General features: G+C 42.6%; 1 protein-coding gene across 1 annotated transcript; it reads right to left on the bottom strand.

Annotated features, from left to right (window-relative positions):
• Nucleotides 1–18499: 18499 nt before the first annotated feature.
• SOCS1 (suppressor of cytokine signaling 1) lies at nucleotides 18500–21573 on the bottom strand. The gene is made up of 2 exons (XM_041462799.1): nucleotides 21353–21573; nucleotides 18500–19478 (listed from the first exon to the last, which is right to left on the bottom strand). The coding sequence occupies exon 2, from the start codon at nucleotides 19401–19403 to the stop codon at nucleotides 18780–18782; it is 624 nt and encodes a 207-aa protein (XP_041318733.1). The 5' UTR covers nucleotides 19404–19478; nucleotides 21353–21573; the 3' UTR covers nucleotides 18500–18779.
• Between the last annotated feature and the right edge of the window lie 527 nt (nucleotides 21574–22100).

Genomic DNA, 22100 nt, shown 5'->3' with positions numbered 1-22100 from the left:
ATTGTGATTAGAACAGGGAATTTGAATATAGGAAGAAAGTAAAATGTGAGTCAAAAATAAAGTACTTTTTTAACATTGGTGAAGGTGGCACTTACTCAAAATGCTTATCTTTGGAACACTGGATGGCATTCAGTGAGGCATGAATTTTGGATGTGGGCTGAAAATAGCTGGACTTAAGTCCTGGTTGAAGACTTCCTCTTAGAATCTATAACTTAAAAATTTCCAACAAGAAGCATTTCAGCTCTGCCCCAGTCAGACAGGGCTGCAGAATACTGAGATGCATTTTGTTACTTTCTATGTTGCAGTTACCTCCAGAAGTAGGGGGGAATTCTCAGTATAGAAATACTTTGCAATGAGATTATTGCTTAAAGAAAAGTTTCACATGTCTGGATATGCTTCAAAATTCCCCTGTATTTTGAGGAAGAACAGTGTAAATATGAATCATTATTCTCAGTGAGCATCAGTTCTGGAAGGCTGCCAGATGAGGTGGCTTTGGAGTCCTGCATTTGGCAGAAATCATTGGAGAGATGCTTCCTTTGTTTGCTGAGCTTTAATGGGGCTATTTTGGAACCTGGAACTCCTGCTCATCATCCACACACATCTGGGCTAAATAATTCTCTCACCAGATTATTTTCAATTAAGACACTCTGTCTCTATTGGATTGTGGGCACTGTAGAGTAATTCTGGTTTGAATGAACAGACACCCAACTAAGTGACTTATTGCTACATCTGTCTCTAGCTTTATGCGAATTTCTGATATCAGATCATACAACCAGCCTGTGTGTAGGCCAAAGAAAAGTTTGCTCTTTCTTTCTCTTGTTTTCAACCCTGAGCCTTCTCCCACCTGCTTGACAAGGATGAAGTGTCTGTACTCTCCCTGGATGCCCCATCTGGAATTCAGCCTCATTTCTCTGGACTTAGGGAACCATTACTACAATAGCCAAGGCACTTGTGAGTCAGCTTTAGCCTGCAGGAGCCTTGCTTCTGTTCTGTCGTTTCTTCCCATAGAAGACACTGCAAACCTAGTAAAAGACCAGGTATTACCTGGGCAGCCAGGCAGCACCATAATAGGGGAGAGAGAGAGATCCAGGGTTCTTGTGCCTGCCACAGGGAGGGAGGGAGGGGGGGAGGGAAGGAAGGAAGGAAGCAAATGCAGTCCATGTAGTCATAGCTGCTGCTGTTTGACAGTGCCATCATGATGAGGGTGTCTGCTTGCACAGGAAGGGGCTGTGAGGAAGAGGGAGCTGGGACAAAACCAGCTGCAGTTCTCTGGAACAGGGGAAAACCTGTCTGGGGTTATGTAAAGGAAAAAATCTTAAAATCCAAGCTGAGGGACACAGCTGCTGACTAGTCCTTCATGCAGGCAGAAAAAAAGTTATAAAGAGGTCACTATGCAGCTGCAGAAAAGCTTTCACACACCCTCAGCTGCAGTGTTCCTGTAGGATGTGACTGTCTCTAAAATGAAAAGGATGCCCATTCTCTGACCAAGACTGATATGTATTTTTCCCTTATTTAGCAACCCTAGAGAGAGACACCCATGGCTGAATCTGCAATCAAGTTCTCACCAGACCCTGGTTTTGTTGAAATTATGTGACATCTGAAATGCCCCAATATGGACAAGTTTCACTGGGGTTTGGGACTCTTGTAAATCAAGTAGTGTTCAGGACTCTTTACAGTACAGGTTCTTCAATGAGAACATTTTTTAGCCTGGGAATGATGGTGAAGATTTTGTGACTGTCACAAGGCAGCCTCTTAGCCAGATGGCACACTTGTAAATTTTGATTGGTTTTGCTCTTTGGTTTTCTAGCTCTTTGCTTATAAACCCAAGTTTCCTCTATATAACAGCAGAAGACTCTGAGGGAAAAGGAAAGTTATAGCAATTTCTTCTTAGAAATCTTTAACCAAAAATAGCTTAATCATAAATTATGTTGTGGTAGTGTTGCATACAGTTATTCTTACTAAAAGAGATGAGTCCCTTAAAGGAAAGTTTTGGATCTTTTTTAAGACTAAAACATCTGTCCTTACCTGCTATTTTTGCTCTTGAGAGTTCACTCTGGTTACAACAGATGAGGCAAATGAAACATAAGGCAACAGCCCACACTAGCTGATGGTAGGGGAAAGGAGAAATATTTAGCAGGGTGACTTCTGTCCCATGGACAGGCCAAAGGGACAGTTATGCCCATGTGTATCTCACAAGGACAAAGTAGAGGGGCAACTAGTTGCATTTATATTATGATACTACAATTCACCACAAAGTCATCTCCATTCGTAATGTATGTATATATATATATAAAATATTCAAAATACAGAAGAGCTAAACTTTCTTTAAAAAAAAAAACTATAAGAGCTAAGCTTTCTTTAAAAAAAAAAGAGCCAAGATAAAACAAATGCAAAAATTTGCCTTGTTGCAGTGCTTTGCCCACAACCCTGTCACCGTGTTTCTCAGAAATGCCACTTTCAGCTTTTCCATGTGTCACTTATACTGTGAACTCCTTTAGAAGTTTATAGAAGTCAGCTTCTCCACAGTGCTGACAGAAAGCTGGCTTGTCTTTGAAGTGATCTGGTATTTCAGATAACTTGGATTATGAGAACTGTCAGCTGTAGCATGTTCACTTTCAGTGCTCAGGTCTTTCAGTTTGTTCCCTTCCAGGGAGGGACCAGGCCATCCATCTGCACCGCAGCAGCAGGGAGACTGCCCTGGATCCTCAGGGTGTCATGGTCTGGCCCTGTCTGCTGGGAAGATTTGTTAAATGATGTCCAGACTTTTGCAATAGCATCTCTTCCTCACAAACCTGACATTTCTAGAGGAAGAGGGAGGGGGTTTCCTGAGGCCTTTCATGTATCTGTCATAAGGACAACTTTCTTAAAAAGGAGTAGGATTACTATAATCCATTTACAATCCTGTTAAAAGCAAAACATTACACATGTAGTTCTTCTGTTAATGAGAGGTTTGAGGTAATTATGTTTTAATTCAATGACCATTTGACCATTTGACAGGAATGTAGTCCACTGACTCAAATCTTTGTTTATTTAGTGTCTCTTACATGAAATACTTTTTAAAAGCTTTCTGAATTTTCTTAGCCATGCCACTAACATGTCACTTGAATCCCTTGATAAAAACCCAGTGTTGAACTAAACCAGTGTAAAAAGCTAAGAGTGAAATGCTAGAAAAAGGCAGCTTCTTTACTGGAAACCCTTCATCCAAGGGCTATTTCTGCCACACAAGCTCCAAGCAGCTGCTGCACGATATGACGTGATTATCTGAAAGGCTGTACTTTGGAGTAAAAGGAGCACTATTGATTTTCATTTTGAAGAGTTACTGAAACCGAGGAGGAAAGGGAGTGAGGGGTTGTTAAGTTCAGGTAAAGTAAAACAGAGATAATGACAGCTGCAAGGAAAGCAAGTGATGGGCAGCCAAAATGTCTGGCTGCCTTTAAAGCTGCATAATTCTGTACCAGCAAACTTCGGGGAAACAGACAGGTTTGTTTTCCAGGAAGAGATAATAATGTAGAAACCTCTTTCTTGTGGCTTTCTTTAATCACATGGAGGGATGGTGTTAAAAGCCAAACGTGTAGAGAGACGCTCCCTTTGAACTACAAAAGCACAACGTATCCCAGACTCGGTTCACTAAACGGGCACTTTACTGAAAGTTACAGTCACTTCTCGTGTTGAGCTGACCTCCTGTACCTCTTTTAAAAACAACTGCTTTAGCAGCCTTTGCTGCTACAGCGCTGTCAGGACAATTCAAGTGTGCAGAGAGCATGTCACTGACATCAACGTGCATGTGCCACACTGAATGTTTTTCTGCAAACATGTTTGATCATATATGACAAGAGCTGTGCAAATCTAGTTAAAATACTTTTACTAACTGAGTAATCATTTCTTCAGAACTATGCCTGGGAACATTTTGTTGATGTACATCATAATATCCTCTTTCGTTTCAGATTTGCTTCTAGTGCAGATTGAGCTGGTGTTTTTGTGAATGTGTGGGAACAAATAAATCCCTGTTGTGTATTCCCTCAGTGTTTCCCAGGACAGCGGAGTTCTTTGGTGCTGTGCCTGCTGCATCTGCAGCACCTCCAGAAAGCACAGGTGTGCCAAGTTCTGCTACAGGCAGAAAGAGACACATGATCGTGGCAGGGATCTCTGAGGCACAGAAGCACTTTGCTAGTCAGTGAACAGTGAAAAAGTTAATTTGTGCTGCCCCAGCCCTGCCAAGGGCTGATTCTGTTGCATTGAATTGAGGTGAGACCGTGTTGTAGCAGAGCAGTTGGTTTATGGCCCCTTTTGTTCTCCCTCTAGCCTTCATTAAATCCATGCTGTGTTCTGCAGCCAGGAGGAGTAACCACAGCACAGCAGGCTCAGCACCCAGCCTTAGCCCACAGCTCCCGCTGCTTCCCTGAGTGGCAAGAACATCCTCCAGGGGGAAACTAACTACTGCCCTGAGGGGCTCCTCTCACAGAGCTACTCTCTTACCTCATGTATGATTCAAACACTGAGAAAGTTAAAGTTTTAAAAAAGTATTCTGCAGCAAGATGAAAGGATTTAACAGTTCCTGTGCAAGAAAATAAGCCTACTGGCCTAAAGCCTCCTCTTTCATTTCAAGGAATCACCAACAGGCAGATTGCAAAAATAATTTTCCAAATTATAGTAACCAACCACATTTTCTGTGGAAATAATTTTGGATTCCAGTAAGTTAAAAATTACTGTTGTTTTTTCCCCTCCTTTTTTTCCTTCCTCTTCCCATTTTTCCAAGAACTCAGTATTGTCTTGTATGCCTTCTTTGAAGCAGTGACGATGTGTATGTACCAGTCATCCCAAGGAATCCTTGTGGTAGCCCCTGCATGTTCCTGCTGTTGCCCAAGAGGCTTTGGTTCTTTGTACACTCAGAAAAGACTCTGCTATTTCTTCCCCTTCCGAGGTCTGGAGCTCCACAGATCATTGGAAACGTTCTCTCCCTTGCCAACAGCTTTTGGACCAGACGCTCGGGCTCTTACTGAGCTGCAGCTCTCCCCTGAGATGAGCAAACTTTGTGCAAAGTTAACATCTCATGGCCCTACCCACGAAATCACAAATTAAATCCAGTATTTGGGTAATTACCCAGATAAAACTGGCTGCTTTTCCTCCAGCCCCTCAATTACTTTTTGCAAAAAACAAATTTCTTATGTTTTAGGAAGAACTTACTTTTTGGAAATTTCCTTGAAAATCAATTTTGTGGCCGCTGTCAACTTTCTGCAGCAAATTCAATGAGACTTTTACCTAATTTGAAATATTCTTTGATTAGTCAGTGACATGTTTTTTTCTCTTGGGCAGTCTTTCATTTTACTTCATATGTATTCAGCCTTAATTACAGCTATTTTGTTTTAGTTTGGGATTGTTGGTTGGGGTTTGGGTTGTTTGGTTTTTTTGCTATGAAATCTAAATTTAGTATTTAAAGTTTTAACTTATCCCTCTTGGAGAATAAGAGATAGGACATTTGTACTCAACTTTTCTTCAGGATTTTCATATCAGAAAGGCACTTTCTGTGGCAGAATTAGCAAAGCCAATCACTTTACATGTTTTTTGGATCCTACGTGTCACATTATTAATAGACTCTGAATTATTTCTCTCAGCTATGGGGTATGTGCTTTCAGTTCAGCATTTTATTTCCAGTCTGATTCTGCCAAACTCAACAGCAGGTTTCTGCAATAGCTGTCCAGTGACTCTGGTCTGGAGTGAGAAGTTTGTCTTTTATTGATGTTCTGCATGATGGGTTTGCCAGTGTTGTAAACAAACAGGAGCTGGCACATCCCAGCCACGTGCTCCTGCTCTGCTTTGCACCAGTTCCCACATTTCTTGGATCGTTTTTTTAGCTATTTTTTCTCCTTCCTGTGATATGACTGGATTTATTTTCCCCTAAAATAACAAGTTGTCTAGGCTCTAGAAGAGTCCAAGAGCCACCATAAAGGATCCACCATAGGATTCCATGGCCCTGCAGTGGGGATGGAGAAAGGCCAGGTTGAGGGAGAAGCTGCTGGATTGTTGCAGCTGTCTGTGACACCACACTCTTGAGCTGTTTAAAAATGCTCTGTCTACTTGTTTCTATCATGCAAAATACATGGCCAGCAGCCTTCTAGTTTCTGGCTCACAAAAAAAAAGATAAAATTATGGAGAAAAATTTCATTTTCAGAAATGCAAAATATGGATTGCGACTGGCTTTACTTACCAGACTTGAGCAGTTTTCACTTAGAGCAACTCAAAGAAAGGTTATACTGGCTGTTGAGGGTCCCAGCTACTTGGTCTAAGTCCTTCAGGTTACCTTTAACACTTTTAAAGGTAAAAGTAATGTAAAGGGTGGGGACAACAAACAGTATGGATGAGTCTGGTTTTTCAGAGCTTTTTTAAATATGCTTACCAGTTTCAGCTTGGAGGATCAGCCACTCAGTTACAGGAACGGACCGAGGGCACTGCAGTGTTTATGTGGGAAGTGGAAAGAATTATCCACTACAGCTAGAAAGAGGAGTAGGATCTGCCATGTGTGAATGGTTAAAGGAATTGCCATACAGCTCCTTGGATGAAATGAGATCCTTTTTCACTTTCCATGAGTAAATGCGTTTGCCCTACCAAGTAAGGACTTCAAAGTGTAACAAATCATCATTTTAAGGAAAATCATGGAAATTTCACATAGCAACATCATAACGAGTGAACAGGCATCACTTTCCCAATGGTAACTGTTTCCATCATTACTTTCAAACAGTCCAGCAGTCTCTGCTTTGGTTCTCACTTACCTGAGACCAACACATGTCTTTGTGTGCTCACACCACACCCACCTCCTCTGTTTTGCCTTCTCCCAGCCACTGGCAGCGTATCTTTCAGCTGACACGGGTGCCTGGAACTCCTTCTATCAGCGTGCACATGGCACAGAGATCCAAGCTTGCCAAGCAGTAACTGGGTGGCTGAATTTAGACCATTATCAAAATGACTAATACCTGCTGAAAGCCTGAGTATGTTGGCTCAGAACCAGCTCCTCCTGTACTACAGAACTTCTTACTCGTGCCAGTATAGACACAGGGTGATATAGTCTGCCTGCCTCTGTCCTTTGCTGTCATCCAGCTGCAGCAAGACTGTGCTTGCTCCCTCCCACTTGGAAGGGACAGGGCAGATTCCACAACTTGTGTAACAGCAGTTCTGGAAATCACACAGGAGGGGACACACAAGGAAATGCCACAATAGTTTCCTTATAGATTTTACCTTGGGAAAAGGCAGGAAATCCTCCACTTTTACTTACGTGTGAGGGCATGATCACCTTCCCCTACCACAGTTTTTTTCAGCTTTTTGAGGGTGAAGGAGTCAGGACATCCACACTTGTCACTTTTTCCTCTCTTCCTTGCTTACTTGCAGCCTGATTGCCATGTTGGAGTTTTACAAGGTTTCTGAAGCCAACAGAGGTTTTTTTAAGAGAACTCCCATCCCCCAGATTGTCTGGGAGTACAAATACTCCTTGAGTGTCTTGGGTTTGAAGAGAAGGCAAATGGTGGAGAAGAGAAAATGAGGTTGTGACATGATTTCCCTGTGTTGCCTCTGTAGAAAGTTCTCTGCAAAGCCCTGTTTGTTCATGTAGAGCAGCTGAACCTCTTTCCACAACTGTAGCTAGGTATTGATCAAAAATACAGCTATTAGAATTATATTATATTAATGGAAATTAATACATACATTTCTCTCCAATTCCAGGTAAATAATTTTTCCAAGAGATTCAATAATTAGATGTGAAAATCTTGACCCAGATATGACTATGGCTTTTAGCTATGTCCTTTGGGATTGTCAAAATAAGACAAAGGAAAGAGCAAAATCCTGAAAATAAATCTTAGTGTTACTCATATCAAGTGCTAAAAATCAGAGCAGAGCCTCTAAGCATCTGAGCAATGGCAAGTTCCTGAAATATAAGAGCCACCACATTCATTTTTATCATTGGTGAAATGGCAAATGGAAGACTAATGTTCTGACCTGCAAACTGATTCTCCTGAATTAGGTCATGCACCTTCTGTCTGTGCAAGACTTGGCAAAGAAGCGCTTCTGACTTTCTTGTATTCCTGACTTTCTTGTATTCCTGAATTTTCTGACACCCTATTTCTGTTACTGTCAGAGCTACACAGGCATTTCACAGGTAGAACTGACTGGTGCAGGCCAGGTGATGTTATGTGATGGGCCACACAGTGAGTAAATCTTTGTACTGAAATCAAGACTCTTGCCTAGTCCTAGGAGGGAGAACACCTGTTATGTACGTGTGTGATTCAGTTCTGCTTTTGCTGCCTCTGCAATCCATAGCAAAACATCCCCTGCTTAAGCAGAGATTTATGGAAGTAGTTAGTTCTTGAGAAGTTCTCCTTTTCATCCTTTTGGTCTTGGGAAATGGTTGTTTTAGATGTATGGATGGGCTTGGCCTTTCACAGCATTTCACAATCCAACATGACAGTCCTGATATAGTAGTTGCATTTGCCAAGATTTTCCTTCCCTCAGCAGCCAAACGGATCCAGTGCCAGGAGTGGATTTGGTTTCAGTCCTTGTTGCTTCCCTCAGAGGTGAAGGTCCTGCACTCCACAGGTTTTTGTGGCAGAGGGGAAGGCACTGTGGCCTATGAAGGCTGTGCAACAGTGGGGCATCCCTAGGGCATCTCTGAGAGCAGAAGAGAGCAGGGGAGGTCTGCAAGAGAGATCCTGTGACTTAGTCATTGCTCCAGAAATATTTCTGGATTTTATTTTTTCACTGTTAAATTCTTATTCTGTCTCCTAAGCACACTCCTATGCAGTTTCCAGATGCTTAATTTATTTTCCTGGACTTACTCCTGGGTTATCAACTCCACTTCCTAAAGTGGCTGAGCCAAAGGTCACAAACTGGAGTATTTCCAAAGCAGGACTAGTGTTTGCTAGTCTGAGCTCCAAGTTGATCATATGAGTATATTTCTTTCATTTAGACTTACAGTAAAATTAGTAAAACTGGACCAGATTTTGAACATTGACTAGTTCATCCTCCTCAGACCTCTTTGTATTGAACTATATAGAGCAGAAAACATAAGTTGATTCATAAAGCAGAAACTGAGTTCAGTGGAAAGATGGTTGCTCCCCTCCCCCCCAGTCCAATAACATTAGAAAGAATTGTTTGATTATGCTCTTTCCCTCCTCAGCCCTTAATTTCCCGGAGAATCATATCTGACCAGCAAATTTAGATGGCTGTGACTGTGAGATATGTTCTTTAACTGTGGTGGTGCTGATATAGTTGTTTTACAGTAAATGTGTCATTTATTGTACATCCTGCATGGAACAGGGCATGCCACTGTTTGTTCTGTTTAGATTTTTAAACATTATGTCTGTTTAAAAGGACATTAATAGCAAAAAGGATTACCACATGCAATTTAGCTGTTAGTAGTTACCAGGAGGAGATAATATTTATGCCAGCTTTTTCATGACAGGTCAATTATTTTGTTAGCACAGGCAACAGTATATTTGCATTGTGCAAGTCTTCCTAGGAACTGAACTGTGCTGGAGAACAGGAAGTCATGGGAAGCCGGATGGACTTGAATTAAAAGGAAGGGATTTGTTTTCCTTGTGTTTGAATGCCAGTGCCTGTTGCACTAGTGATTTACTGTACAATCTTTACTTCTCATTATGCAACTTAACTAAAAGAAAAACCTGCAGAAAATTAAAGTGATGGACTGTACCTACTCTTACTTTGAATTTAGTTTCTTTTCTCTTAATTAGTTTTGATGTAGCACCACATGGTCTCCACAGGTCAAGGCTCTAGATTATCAACAAATTTTCAAGTGCTAATTTGAAGAACTTTCTGAGCTACTTTTGGCCAGAGCCATTCTAGTAGAAATGTACAAATGATCACATAACCCAGCAGAGAGTAGTTAAAATCCAGTCACTTCTGTATGTTTTAGGACTACTGAGACCAAGCTACTTTCATAATCTGCCTGCTACATAAATACTTTATTACTCAGATTGGAGGAGTTTCATAAATACTTTGCTAATGATTATTTAAAAAGATGCTTCCTTATGAAGGTGCTTAAAAGGTGTCCCTTCCTTTTCGTTTTTTCCTCTTCAATCAGCACATTATCTTAATTGTACCCTTAAGGTGGATTAAGCTTCAATAAAAGGGACTGCATTCATTTCACCTCTAGCACTAGAGGCTGTTAAAGCCGACTTGCAGTCAGTTCAAGTTTTAAAGATTTGGACTAACGGTAGCGTAAATTGCATGGAAAATAATTGGCTTCTTCAAGTCCTCAGTAAAGACTCAGGCTTTCCCTGTTGTCAGTGGAAGCTGAGCAGTTTTGGACTATGCTAGATTACCTAACAGGCCTGAATGTTAGAGTTAGAAGCTCTAAATTAGGTGTAGAGCTGTTCTGCACCTGGAACTCCATTTTTATAATGGAGATTAGAGCTGGCAAGAGAACTTGTGAGGACCACCTGGATCTCCTTGCAGTTGTTTGTCCCTGTGCAATTCTTTCAAAACCCAGCTCATAGTTTATCTGGCCCTCTCAAATACACGACCTCCTTCCAAAATTTCACAGCCTTCCAGAATGCTTTTCTCTGGCATGCTACAGTCTTCCCATATTTCGCACAGAATTTTTCTTTAGAAAGAAAATATTTTCTTCCAAAGTTACTTTTCAGCTCAGTTCTGTTGATTTCACTAGAGATTGAATTAAGCCCCTTTAATTAGACCCTGAAGTCTGCTGGTCCTAAATTAAACCTGGCACTTGCTTCAAGCTGGCCCTGCAGTTGTTTTTTTTTTTGTTGTTGTTCCACCAATGACCAACACTCAAGCTACAACATTCATGGAATTACACATGCACTCATAAATTCACTCAAAGCTATTTATACCATCATGGAATGTGTATGTGGTTTGTGTTTAGCATTTATATACAATTGCCCTTGGGCTTCAGCTGGGCTTATATTCAACATTAACAGATAATAATTGGTGTGCAGCAGACTGTGTGCAGCAGTCAGCTCTTCCTCTCCATGAATCAGAAGTTCATGTCTGGCAGATAAACTGTAATATTTTAAACTCCAGGGGATCAGAAGAGATTGTTCTTCCCTGCTAGAAATGTCACTGCCAAAACCTATCTATGTGAGCTTCCAGATCCAATGTGTATTTTGGAATGATGTGAAATGTGCTGCATTTTAAAATCACCCTCTTCTTAAACCTATATTGAAATTACAAAGGAAATGAAATATGTAGGAGAGCAAGGAGAAAATAAGATGGCCGGGAAAGGCAGCCCTGGACTGTGTAGTCCTCCCTTGATATTTAGGATACAGAAATAGCCTTACCTGTACTCTTCACTTGTGTCTTTTAATGCAGATTTGGAAGTGCTAAGCTAGTTCAGGATCAGTGATTGAAATCGTCACTGTGTTTACCTTGGCAGTAAGGTTGAGTATGGTCTTGCATACAGTGCATGAGTTACACCTATTGGGAAGAAAGATTAACTAGGTTTAATTAGTTCCAAAGCATAATAAAATATACACAGTGCAAACTGTGCAGTTCACAAGGATAATGTCTTCCTTGTTAGATCCATTTGCTTTAAAGGCAGGTATAAAATATTACTTGGATAGATGAGAGAATAATCAGCAAGTATTTCTTGATGCCTTTGTACTTTTAGTCCCTAGAGATAAAGACTTTTCCTAAATTCATTTGTGTATTACGGTAAGACTTCCAGGACTAGAGCATGTACTGATAAGGAAATGAATGCATGGGGAGGTTTGTATCAAGAGACTTTTATTCTAGTGTCAAAAAGATGTGAAATTTGCTGTTGTTTCAGCAGGGCAGCTGTAAAAGGACTAGAAAGAGAATAGGCCTTAATGAACTGAAAAAAAAAAAGGCAAACCTCTCTTTACTGAGTACTCTCTTACTGAGGCACTTGTAGTGCTGTCTAAGGGTCCAAAAAAAAAAGATAGGACACATTCTGTTATGTGCTGTGAAAATCAGACTAAATTATCCCTTTAAAATCTGGGGGGAGATTGCAAGTAAAGTAGTATCTTGTATAGAATAATTTGCTGGCAGAGTTTAAAATGAAACTCAAACTATATAATGCAAGATTTCAAAGGGCAAGAGAAAATTTCACAGGGCAAGAGAAAATTTCCTTGTTTGGAGTTCAGAGTCCTAACCCCCATTTCAGTACAAAATCCAGCCAAGGGCTGGATTTCTGATCTTTCCTATTTTCTTTTCCTGTCCCAAGTACTTGTGTGCCTAACTGGATCATCCTTTGTGCTTTACAGCTTCAGTAGGCCCTGCTGATTCACATTCCTTCTCACTGCTCCTAAAAGAAAAGCTGACCTCCTTTATTTGCATTTAGACTCCACACAAAATCCCTCTGACCAGTATGTACATGGCTCCTATTCCTAAAATTCAAAGCCAGAGTAGGCTACTCTTTCAATTTTGCATATTAGAACTTACCATGTGTTCCAGGTGTGTTCTGTACTTAGCTGGAGTACTCAGAACTGTGTTGTCCCTGGCACAAAGTTGAAGACATTTAGTCTCACCAGTGCTTGAGACCTTTACAACTGCAACACACAAATTAGGTGAGATGTTCTTATTTAATTCCCAAGGACAAATGACACTGCAGCCTATTGAGAAATCCCTTAACAAGATCCCTAAATGGCAATGTGACCTGGACCATGACAGCCATGGCCCTAAAGACAAACAGGGTTGCTGAGAAGGTCACCCATACCACCCTGTCAAGTGCTTACTGTGTCTGGCTCCTCAGGCTTTAGAGGAAGATGGAGGAATCACTGTCCCTGTGTGCAAACACTCATCTCTGAGCATCCTTCTAGACTCTTGTTGCCTCAGTTATCCATTCCAGAAAGGAATGAAGTGCTTTGTTCAGTGAGGTGAGGACTTACAGCAGCACATGCACATCCCAGCTGTTGGGAGTGCACCACAGCATTCAGTGCTCCAACACTGCATGAATTTTGGGGTGCTTTAGATAGCTCTGCCCCCTAGGCCAGTAGTGATTTCCCTGCCACGTCAAACACTTCTCTCACTGCAGCCTTTTCTCCTTTTCTTTACGGACCAGAAACTCAGAAGAATCACTGTCAGCACAGCTGACAAATCAGAAGAACAATATTTGTTGTAAATGCCATTGTACACCTAAACCTTTGTAATCAGCATCTATAGAGAGGAAAACTGTAGCAAACTCAGGTTGAACAGCAGGTTGATGGTATGGTTATCACAGCTCAGCCTGACACAGCCTCAGCTTATTCTGTGCAGCAACAGTAATGAGAAAATTTACAGTAGCCAGAAACTTGTATGAAAATCAAAATTACATTGTCAATGTACTGGCCTGAGAATACTGGAACTGAAAATTTTTATTTAAGAAAATACTACTTTGCATATAATTATACAAATATGGTGCATTCTGAACACATACAAGAGGTAACAGGTCCTTGATACGTTGCAGAGCTTGGGCTACAGGAGTGTGCTTGTGTTCAGAACTACTATGCTGTTGTAATGTGAAAAACTTCTGTTGGCTGCCAGTTTTGCAGACATTGACAAGAATTTTCTCCTTTTCCTACAAAAACATAACATTTTCTGCTTCTTCAAAACAAAAAGACCTGTATTTGCATGAGAGAGTGAATTATACATAATACATTTAGTCTTAGGCCAGGGTGGATTTACCGTTAATCATGTAATTGTTGACTGACTGTAAGAGATTAGATAAAGAATATTCTGTACTTGTAAAGGGAAGATCCTGTCTTGACCTGAAAAAGGCTTGAGATACTGAAATGTAGTTTCAGTTTATTTTAAACAGAAAGCAGTTGTATATAACACTTGTAAAGCTTTCATGGCTCACTTAATTTTATTTTGTATAGCTGGCCTTGCTGGGAACTAGGGAGAAATGTGAGGAGGGTTCACACAGTGTCTTTTAGGTACCGAGCTGGCAGGTCCTGGCAGTTATGTTACTTTCTGAAAGCTTCTGATTTTCATCTAATTCAGTTGTTTAAATTAGCTGGTGAGAACAACTGACCTGGTGAGAGCAAATGAGAATGTAAGTGTGACAGAAAACAAAATAATTTCTGAAACATTTGTCAAAGCTATTTCTGAACAGACTGTGTATGTAGAATAGATGCTGGAAAAGTCTAGCAAAATGATTTCTTGTTTTTTTATCTGGGCAGAGCTAAGAAAATAGCTACTAACCTTACTTGTTGAGTAGCAGATTTATCTCCCAAATTCATCCTAATGGTAATGTTAGAAATAATACTTATCCTACTTCAGTTTCATGAGTCTCTAGGATATACCAGCTCCACCTCCAGATCTGTCTAGACTGTCTGAACAGTGATGGTATGCAGGCAGGTCAAGAAATAACCAAATAAGACTATTACACTGAGAATTACAAAATCTGTAAGCCTCAGCCAAGTCTATGTTGTGACATTTTGGGGACAGTATTTTATCTTCTGTTTTCAGTGCTCAGACTGGGAACCAGAAGTTGTTCAAATCCCAGAGAGGAGACCTAAAATCTCAGTCTGAAAGTTCAATCTGACTCAAATTCCAGTAATAATTAGTTTCTGCTGTAGGGAAGTTGATTTGGGGAAAGTTTGGTTTGAAGGGCAGTTTCAGTTTGAAGGGCACAGAGTTGATTTGCAAATATTCTGCAGAGGTGCAAGGAACAGAGGTAGGAAATTGCACACAACCTTGTGTACACACAGCATCAAAACAGAGCATTCTCAGCCTGTGAATTTGTTGAGGCTCTATCAAGTAAGAAACCTTCGTGATGCAATCATAGCTATTGCATTTAATTTTAAAAGATACTTACTGTTATTTAATAAAACTATCTGCAGAGAAGTCGGTCATTCCCTGGTAATTGATTTTGGTGGACCTAAAATTTTGCTACAGATGTTTGGATGGTATCTGCTGTATCCCTTTAAGAGTGATGACCAGATTTACCATTCTTTTACTTGGCTGGGAGCTACAAAGAATAACTGAAATTAAGAGTAACTGAGATTAAAATGACAACAGAAAGGTGATCCTACTTTGCCTTGCTAAAAAGAAGAACAGAATGAAAAGAACTGGGCAAATGAGGCTTATGGTGCAGCTAGTTACTTGTTTTATTCTGTTTGGCTGATATTCCATCTTCACAGTGTATCTACTCCTCTCATAGCTGAAGACTATAGAGAAATTGTTTTGCTAGGCACAATTACCTATCATTCTTGTCTTCAATAGCTACATCCAAAGCATGTCACTGAGCTGCAGACAGAGGGGAAATCTTCTGGCATATGGGTAACTCAGCTGTCTGTCAGTCAGGAGTTTATATTCTGACTCTGGCCTTTGCTGCTTTGCCCTACTTGAGCAGTGGTTTGTGTGGGAGAAGTTGGGCTTCTCTTTACACTTCCTGCTGGCCCATGTTTCTGTTATTCCATGGTGACACAAGGAGCAAATTCAACCAGGGTGCTGCAAATCTGGCTGCTGTACTGGGAAACAGCTGTGGATGAAACTACACGCACAGTGACAGGATCTGAGTTATGCAGAAGTATGACAAGTGAGAGGCAATGAAAAGTCTTGAATGGCACTTTGTGGCAATTGGGAGAAACTTCCTGGAAACTTAGAGCACGGAAAGCCATGTGGAGTCTGTTACACTGCCTTTGTCACAAATCAGTGGAATCAATGAATGAATGCATTGCTCACACAACTGTTGGCACTGTGAATGGAGGGTGGCAGGAGAGCCAGGGCCTGAATGCCAGCCCAGCACAACAGAAAGGGCTGAGCCTGGATCTGAGGAGGATGGTGGATGTGCTGTTCAACAGAGGATTCAGTACCAGCGGGGTGAAGAGTATTGATGGTTAGATATGGGCAGTGTGTTGCCCTAGGGGACACTTTTTTTTTTTTGTCTGTTGAAAATAGCATCAGTGCTGACTGCAGCTGAAGCCTCATTTCTTGTAAATGACTTCAATCATAACAGAATTAGTGTGACCACAGCCTCAGCACGGCGACGGCCCTGCTTGGCGTTCAAGCTCCTCCTCCTGCTCCAGAGCACTCAGTAACTCTCCACGGCTTAAATAAACAGCTTTCTGAATTTCTACAGGTCTATTAATTTGCTCTGCTCGTTAGTGTTTTACAGCTGTTGCATTGTATGTAATTTAACTACTCAGAAAGTAAAACGTGTTTCAGCCTAGAGTGAGGAGGCCTCAGCCCTGCGGCCTGTGCAGTCCCAGGAGCAGGAGCAGGGCTGGGTCCAGCTCAGAGCCCACCCTGCTGCTCTGGGGACACAGCCACGCTGCAAATGGCATTATCTTAAAGCTGTCCCTTCCCCACTAACTGTAAATATTGCAGCCTCTTCAAAAGCATGGCTTTGCTGGGCTCCTGAGCATGGCTCAAATTCTCCCATAGTCCTTTAACAGACTGACTGTTTACTTTTCAGCCACAGTCAAAAGGTCAGAGGAGAGAGCTGGGTGAGGGGAAGGGACTGGAATCACCACTCTTCATGTACTGTTTAGCAGGAGGGAGTAAAATCTGTTGCATGTTTCTTTTACTTTGGGTGCAGAGTATTGCAAATTCCTTATTTGACCTTGCTGCTGCTTTATTAAAACTGAGGCTGAGAGAGTTGACAGCTGAAATTACTACAGAAATCTTCAGGAGATTCCTGCTGTGCTCCTTAGATGTGACACCACTCTTAAATCAGTGTACACAGGTAAGCAGACATTTTAGAGAGCCCTTCATTTGCTCTTATAGAAGGAAAGCCAGAGTGATATTGTGAACACACATGCTATGGTTAGGATTTTCTTATTGCATTGGAGCAACCTTCTCAGTTACATTGTGCTTGTTCTACCAGTAATGCTGTCATGTGGGCACTCTTCCGTGTAGCAGGGCAAGAGCCATTAGTTCAGAGCCTGAAGGGTTAAAAGATACTAGTGTGGAGCTGGGAAAGACTATGGGGAAGGGATAACAATCTCTGCTGACAGCAAACCAGTCTGGCAGCCTTCACCCTAAAAAGACTTTTTTTCCAATTTAACAATGCTATTCACATTCAGGCAGTAACTTTGCTCCAGTCTCCTATCTGCTGCATAGTCCAGCATTCACTACTTCCCAAATTTACATCCTTGCAGCTGCTGTGGGAAAACATGCATCATTTGACAACTAATTTCAGCTTTAGAATTAAGCAGAAATGCTTTCTGCTGTTTTAGGACTGATCCAAAGAACATTTTTAGGGAAGCAACACACCAGAAACTCACATGATACTGCCTGTGTGTTCTTTTTCCCTTTTTTCATCATGTCCAATCCACTGAGTGATCCTTAGTCATGTCTAAGGAGGAAACCTATTTATTCCAAAGAAATATCAATGAAGTAAGAGCTGATTTGGTAAATATTAAACAAATGATTCAGTAAGGATCACTATAGAACATACACTCAGAGTCTCCTAAAAGTGGCTTTATCTTTAAAAGGAATGTGAATTACAGTACAGGGAGAGATCTATTATCTCCCAAACTCTGAAGATGACTTCATTTACTGCTTGCAGTTCCTGTAAGCACTGTAGATCTGGGTTGATAGAGTACATTTCTGTGAAAGACTCTGTGCCTTCTTTGAAGTGATTTGGTTCAGCTGTTTTTCTAAGTCAGCTTTTCATGGATTTCAGGAAATGCTTGGGGGAGAGGAGAATCACTTTCTCATAATGCAGGTGACACTTTGCCAAATCAGGCATTTCAAGTCATTCACAGCTGCAGTTTCTGGGGGCACTGTTTTTGTGTTTCATGAGCAGATGGGAACAGAACAGTTAATGTAGTTTAACTTTCTCTGAATGCAGTTTAGCCACTAGAAATTACAGCTGCAAATGTAGAGGCTTATGTTCTCTGGATCCTGTCATGGATCTAAGTCATAGATTCTTTTAACATGCCAAATCTCTGCTCTGTAGATCAGGAGGAATTCAAGATTAGAAGCATTTTTTTTTTTTTTATGTGTAAGGATGTCTGCACCTTTGCCATTTGTGTATGCAAATTTTCAAAGAGAACTAAGCTATCCTTTCCCCAATGCACCACAATGATACAGCATTCACAGACTTTTAAAGTGTGTGAAGAGCATTTCTGGACAGTTTTCCCCACCAAGGTTCCTGGGGTTTGGTTATGTCATACAGCAATGTCTTCTAGCTTAGGGTTTTGCACCTTTCCACAGAAATAAGGCAAACCAGTGTTGGTGCAGCTTGCTCAGCCAAGTGTTTGATTTTCTCTGTCATAAACTATGCATCACTGCAGTCTTAATACATTGTTCCTGCTCTCATGGATTTAGGAGAGAGGTGGACTCCTGGGCAGATTCACCCTGAGTATATTTTCTACTTGCTTGCCCTTTTTTGTTGTAGGCTGTTCCTGTTGCACGCAGGAATCCTCTGCCTGCTGGACCAGCACTAAGACAGACTAATTTGCTAGGGCAAAGAAGCAGGACCATGTGGAGACCTGTCTGTACTTACACACTCAGTTAAGTAGTTAATCTGTCAGCAGGATAGGTGCCAGAGCCTTTAAAACTAAAACCAGAGATGCTATTTTTTTAAAAACTGTGACAATAAAGTTTATTATGTTAATATCATTAAAAATATTATAAAATAGTAAAATATTCTGCTTGGCAGAAAAATTATGCCAGGGTTTTAAAACCCCAGCTTTGTGCAAACAGTTTTTGTAAACATAAGAAGTCAAGTGTTCAGGTTCCATCACAAAATACGGTAAACTGCTACAAAAATAAGTTTGCTCACTGTCAAACATAATTAAAAATCCAGGAAGATGGATTTTGTTACACATGTCTACTGTGTCCCTATACAGTTAATGCTGCACTTATATCTGAAATGGGAAGGATTTCAGGTAGTCCTTTAAAACTGGATTGAGTGGGATCTGATTTAAGTTCTCTCTTCCAAAAGTCTTCACGATGCTTTTGCGGCAGAGCTCCTGCAGTGGCTGCACCCGGACCTTGCGGAGGGGGGTAACCAGTACCTTCCTCGGGGAGCTTAGGTAATGTTCCAGCAGCTTGAAAAGACAGTCAAAAGTCTCTTTGCTGCCATCCAGGCTGAAACGCCCAGTCTGAAAGTTAATCCGGATACTGGTGGGCCCAGTTGCAGTCTTAACACTGATGGCAAAGAAGCAATTCTTTTGTGTGCTGTCCCTGATGAGGAAGGTGCCCTCGGGCTCAGACTTCAGCTTCTCGTGGGCAGCACTGACAGTCAGAGGCCCCCAGTAGAAGCCACAGGCATCCAGCAGGCTGCTGGCTCGAGTGATGCTACTGAAATCGGCTTGGGAGCGAAAGGTTCGGAAGTGTGTGTTGCCCTGTGCCTGCACAGTGCCGGGCCGGCCGGGGCCCTGGAAGCCTCGTGCCTGTGAGCAATCCCGTGCCGGAGGGTCAAGAAGCCGTCTTGGGTCTGCTCCAAGTGCATTATCTGCTGACACCTTGCTGTGCACTACCATCCTACAGCCGAGAGCAGCGGATGCGGTCTTCCATAGCGTCAGCGGCTACGGCAGGGCGGCCTTCCAGCAGCTACTCTGAAATGCCAAGGAGAGACACAGTGTGAGATCGATCTCCAGGGACAGACGGCAATCGCTGAATGACCAACTCTTCCATTGATACACCTCCCACCCATTATCAAATAATAAAGTATTAATTTCCCAATTTACACCAGGCAAACAACTGCTCTCTTTTGGACAAGATTAGAAGCCTATCACTATGGCAAACTTCAACGTTCCAAAAATATTTAGCAAGGATCATTAACAGCTACAGAAGATAATAAGTTTCCCTGCTATGAGCCCTTTCAGGGCCTAGCAACTCAAATGACTTCTCAATGAGAAGTCATCTCATGGACACCCTCTCCCATTCTCAAGTTTTTAAAGAACAAATCAACAAATCAACTGAATTACCATTTTTTCTGCCTTCCCAACTACAATGTCAGAACTCAGCACACAATGTTGTTATTTGGTGCATGCATTGTGTGAAAGAGAAAGTGGATGAAGGCTATGTACCCAGATAATTGGGGAAGAGAGTGAGGTGAGGTAAGGTTCTATAGAATGACTGAAGTGTATGACTTGGAGGGGCAGCCTGTAACAAGGTCAATTTACACAGTAATCCTAAAATTTCTTTCCTCTCTTCTGTTAACCTACGGTTCAGCCATAAAAGGCTATTTCCATTCTCCCAAGTTTCCCTTGGGACAGCAATGCTACAACCTACTAGCTTATACAAATCAACCTCTGTGAACCCTTAAAGCATTACTCTGCAGTCTCTCTCTCTTTTTTTGTATCACATGCACTTTAAGTGGCCCAATCTAAATTGCTTCCTATTGATATATCTTTCAACATGAGGGACTAAATTCATCCCTCGTGTTACTTCAAAGGAATTAGCAGGGCTGCACCAGGAATGAGTTTGGCCTGAAATGTCTGCCTCTGACAGTGTGGTTCAATACATCTCCGCTGGCTGCCTTGACCTTACTGGCAAGCATAGATTTTAGGATTTATCCCTATAGTCAGATATAGATCTGCAGCAGCAGCTTGTTGAGAAACCTTGAAGGATTCTCAGAAATGAATCCCTCACCCGTCTCACAGTTCAGGTTAACATGCTAATGAGAATTTCTAAGAAAGCATGCCGCTGGATTCCTGTCTGTGCTAATTTAACAACTTGATGTTTAGTTTCATTTAGGTTGTATTACTTCCTCAAGCACCTACAAGGGTTATAAAATCCTTAAGCTGGTAAGTAACAGGCTGAAAGTAGCATTCGGCTTGCTTTGCAAAGCAGACGGAAACTGATGCCAGTTTTTCCAGTTACTGAGCCAGGATTATCGCTCAGTATTTAAAGTTAAAAATTCAGTTTCAGGACACCCTGGGGGGAAATAAGCACTAAGCCCGCGATCTAAAAATCAAAGGGCTCCCTAGCAGAAGCCGTAGAGAGCCAAGCGAGAGTTAGCAGTGCCTTTCCAAAGCGCACAGAGCAACAGGAGACACGCCAGTCTTCAGAGTCCGAAAGCCAGGCCAGGGATCTGGGACAAGGGCGCCACGACTGCGGCGGAGCGGAGACTTCTGCGGGGCCCGGCCCGGCGGCCGTGCGGGCACTGCGGGCCCGGGGCTGCCCCGGCTCCCACCGCCTGCGCGGGGCCCTGCAAACCCCGCTGCGTGTTCCCTTTAGTGCTTGTCCCACTGTTTTACACCAGGCACAACAGGTCTGTCTGAGCACAGACACTGAGCCAAAAACGGAGGGAAAAAAATGTATTAAAAAAAATAATTAAAAGGGCAAACACTCCCGAAGCCACCACGCTCTTGGCACATCTGCCAGGACTCCTCCGAAAATCTGAGCTCATCGGGCTGCGGCGCCCGAGCCCTCTCGGTGCACGTCGCTGTTGGCGCGGACTCCCTGGGCAGACACCCTCCCTTACCTCGGGGTGCCGCGGGTGGGGGCCGTCCCCGGAGCGCAGCACATGCTGCCAGTCCCAGTCCTGCTGCTAGTCCAGGTCCTGGCCCCGGGGGCCGGCCGAGCATCCTCCGGCGGGGGCCCTGCCTGGCGCCGCGGCGAGCCGGGGCTGCCGCGGGGCGGGCGGGCGAGCGGCACCTCCAGCGCTCCCGGCCCCCTCCAGCGCTCTGTGGCGGCGCATCGCCCCGGCTTTTTATTTAACGCTCGGGTCGGCTCCTCCCCGCCTTCTCGGAAAACATGTGGCTTACGTTCACTTTCGCTTTCCTCAGACTGGGTGGCCCTGAGCACCGCCTCCGGAGAACGCCCAGCGGGTTCCCTGCCCCGCCGCTGGGGATGCTCTTCAACCTCTCTTGTTCTATCCCACTACGTCTGGGTTTACTCTTTTTTTTTTTTTTTTTTTTTTTTTTTTTTTTTTTCCGGACAGCCCCGTAGGAGCAGGCGGTGGCCGCGGGCAGGGTCGAGAGGTGCTGCGGGGGAAATCCGAGCACGGAATCGCTCTGAGGCCCCAGGGAGGCCAGGGGACACTAGAGGTAGGTGATGGATGAGGCTCTGATGTCAGCTGTCTCAAAACGTGGGGGAAATGGCAAGAAAAGCAAGCAAGCAACCACTGCAGGGAGGTTTAACTGAAAATAGCTGCTCTCCTCAGAGCTAACAGGTCAGCATGGACAGAAGAGGTAAGAGGACTTAATGTATAACTTAAATGTTAAAGAAAG

Source organism: Pyrgilauda ruficollis, unplaced genomic scaffold (genome assembly GCF_017590135.1).
Source record: "Pyrgilauda ruficollis isolate IOZ18807 unplaced genomic scaffold, ASM1759013v1 scaffold16, whole genome shotgun sequence".
NCBI lineage: Eukaryota > Metazoa > Chordata > Aves > Passeriformes > Passeridae > Pyrgilauda > Pyrgilauda ruficollis.
This window is presented reverse-complemented; position numbering and strand designations above follow the sequence as displayed.

What these genes read in the sequence shown, in the direction of transcription:
- SOCS1 (XM_041462799.1), bottom strand. Translation starts at nt 19,403, where the DNA reads ATGGTAGTGCACAGCAAGGTGTCAGCAGATAATGCACTTGGAGCAGAC.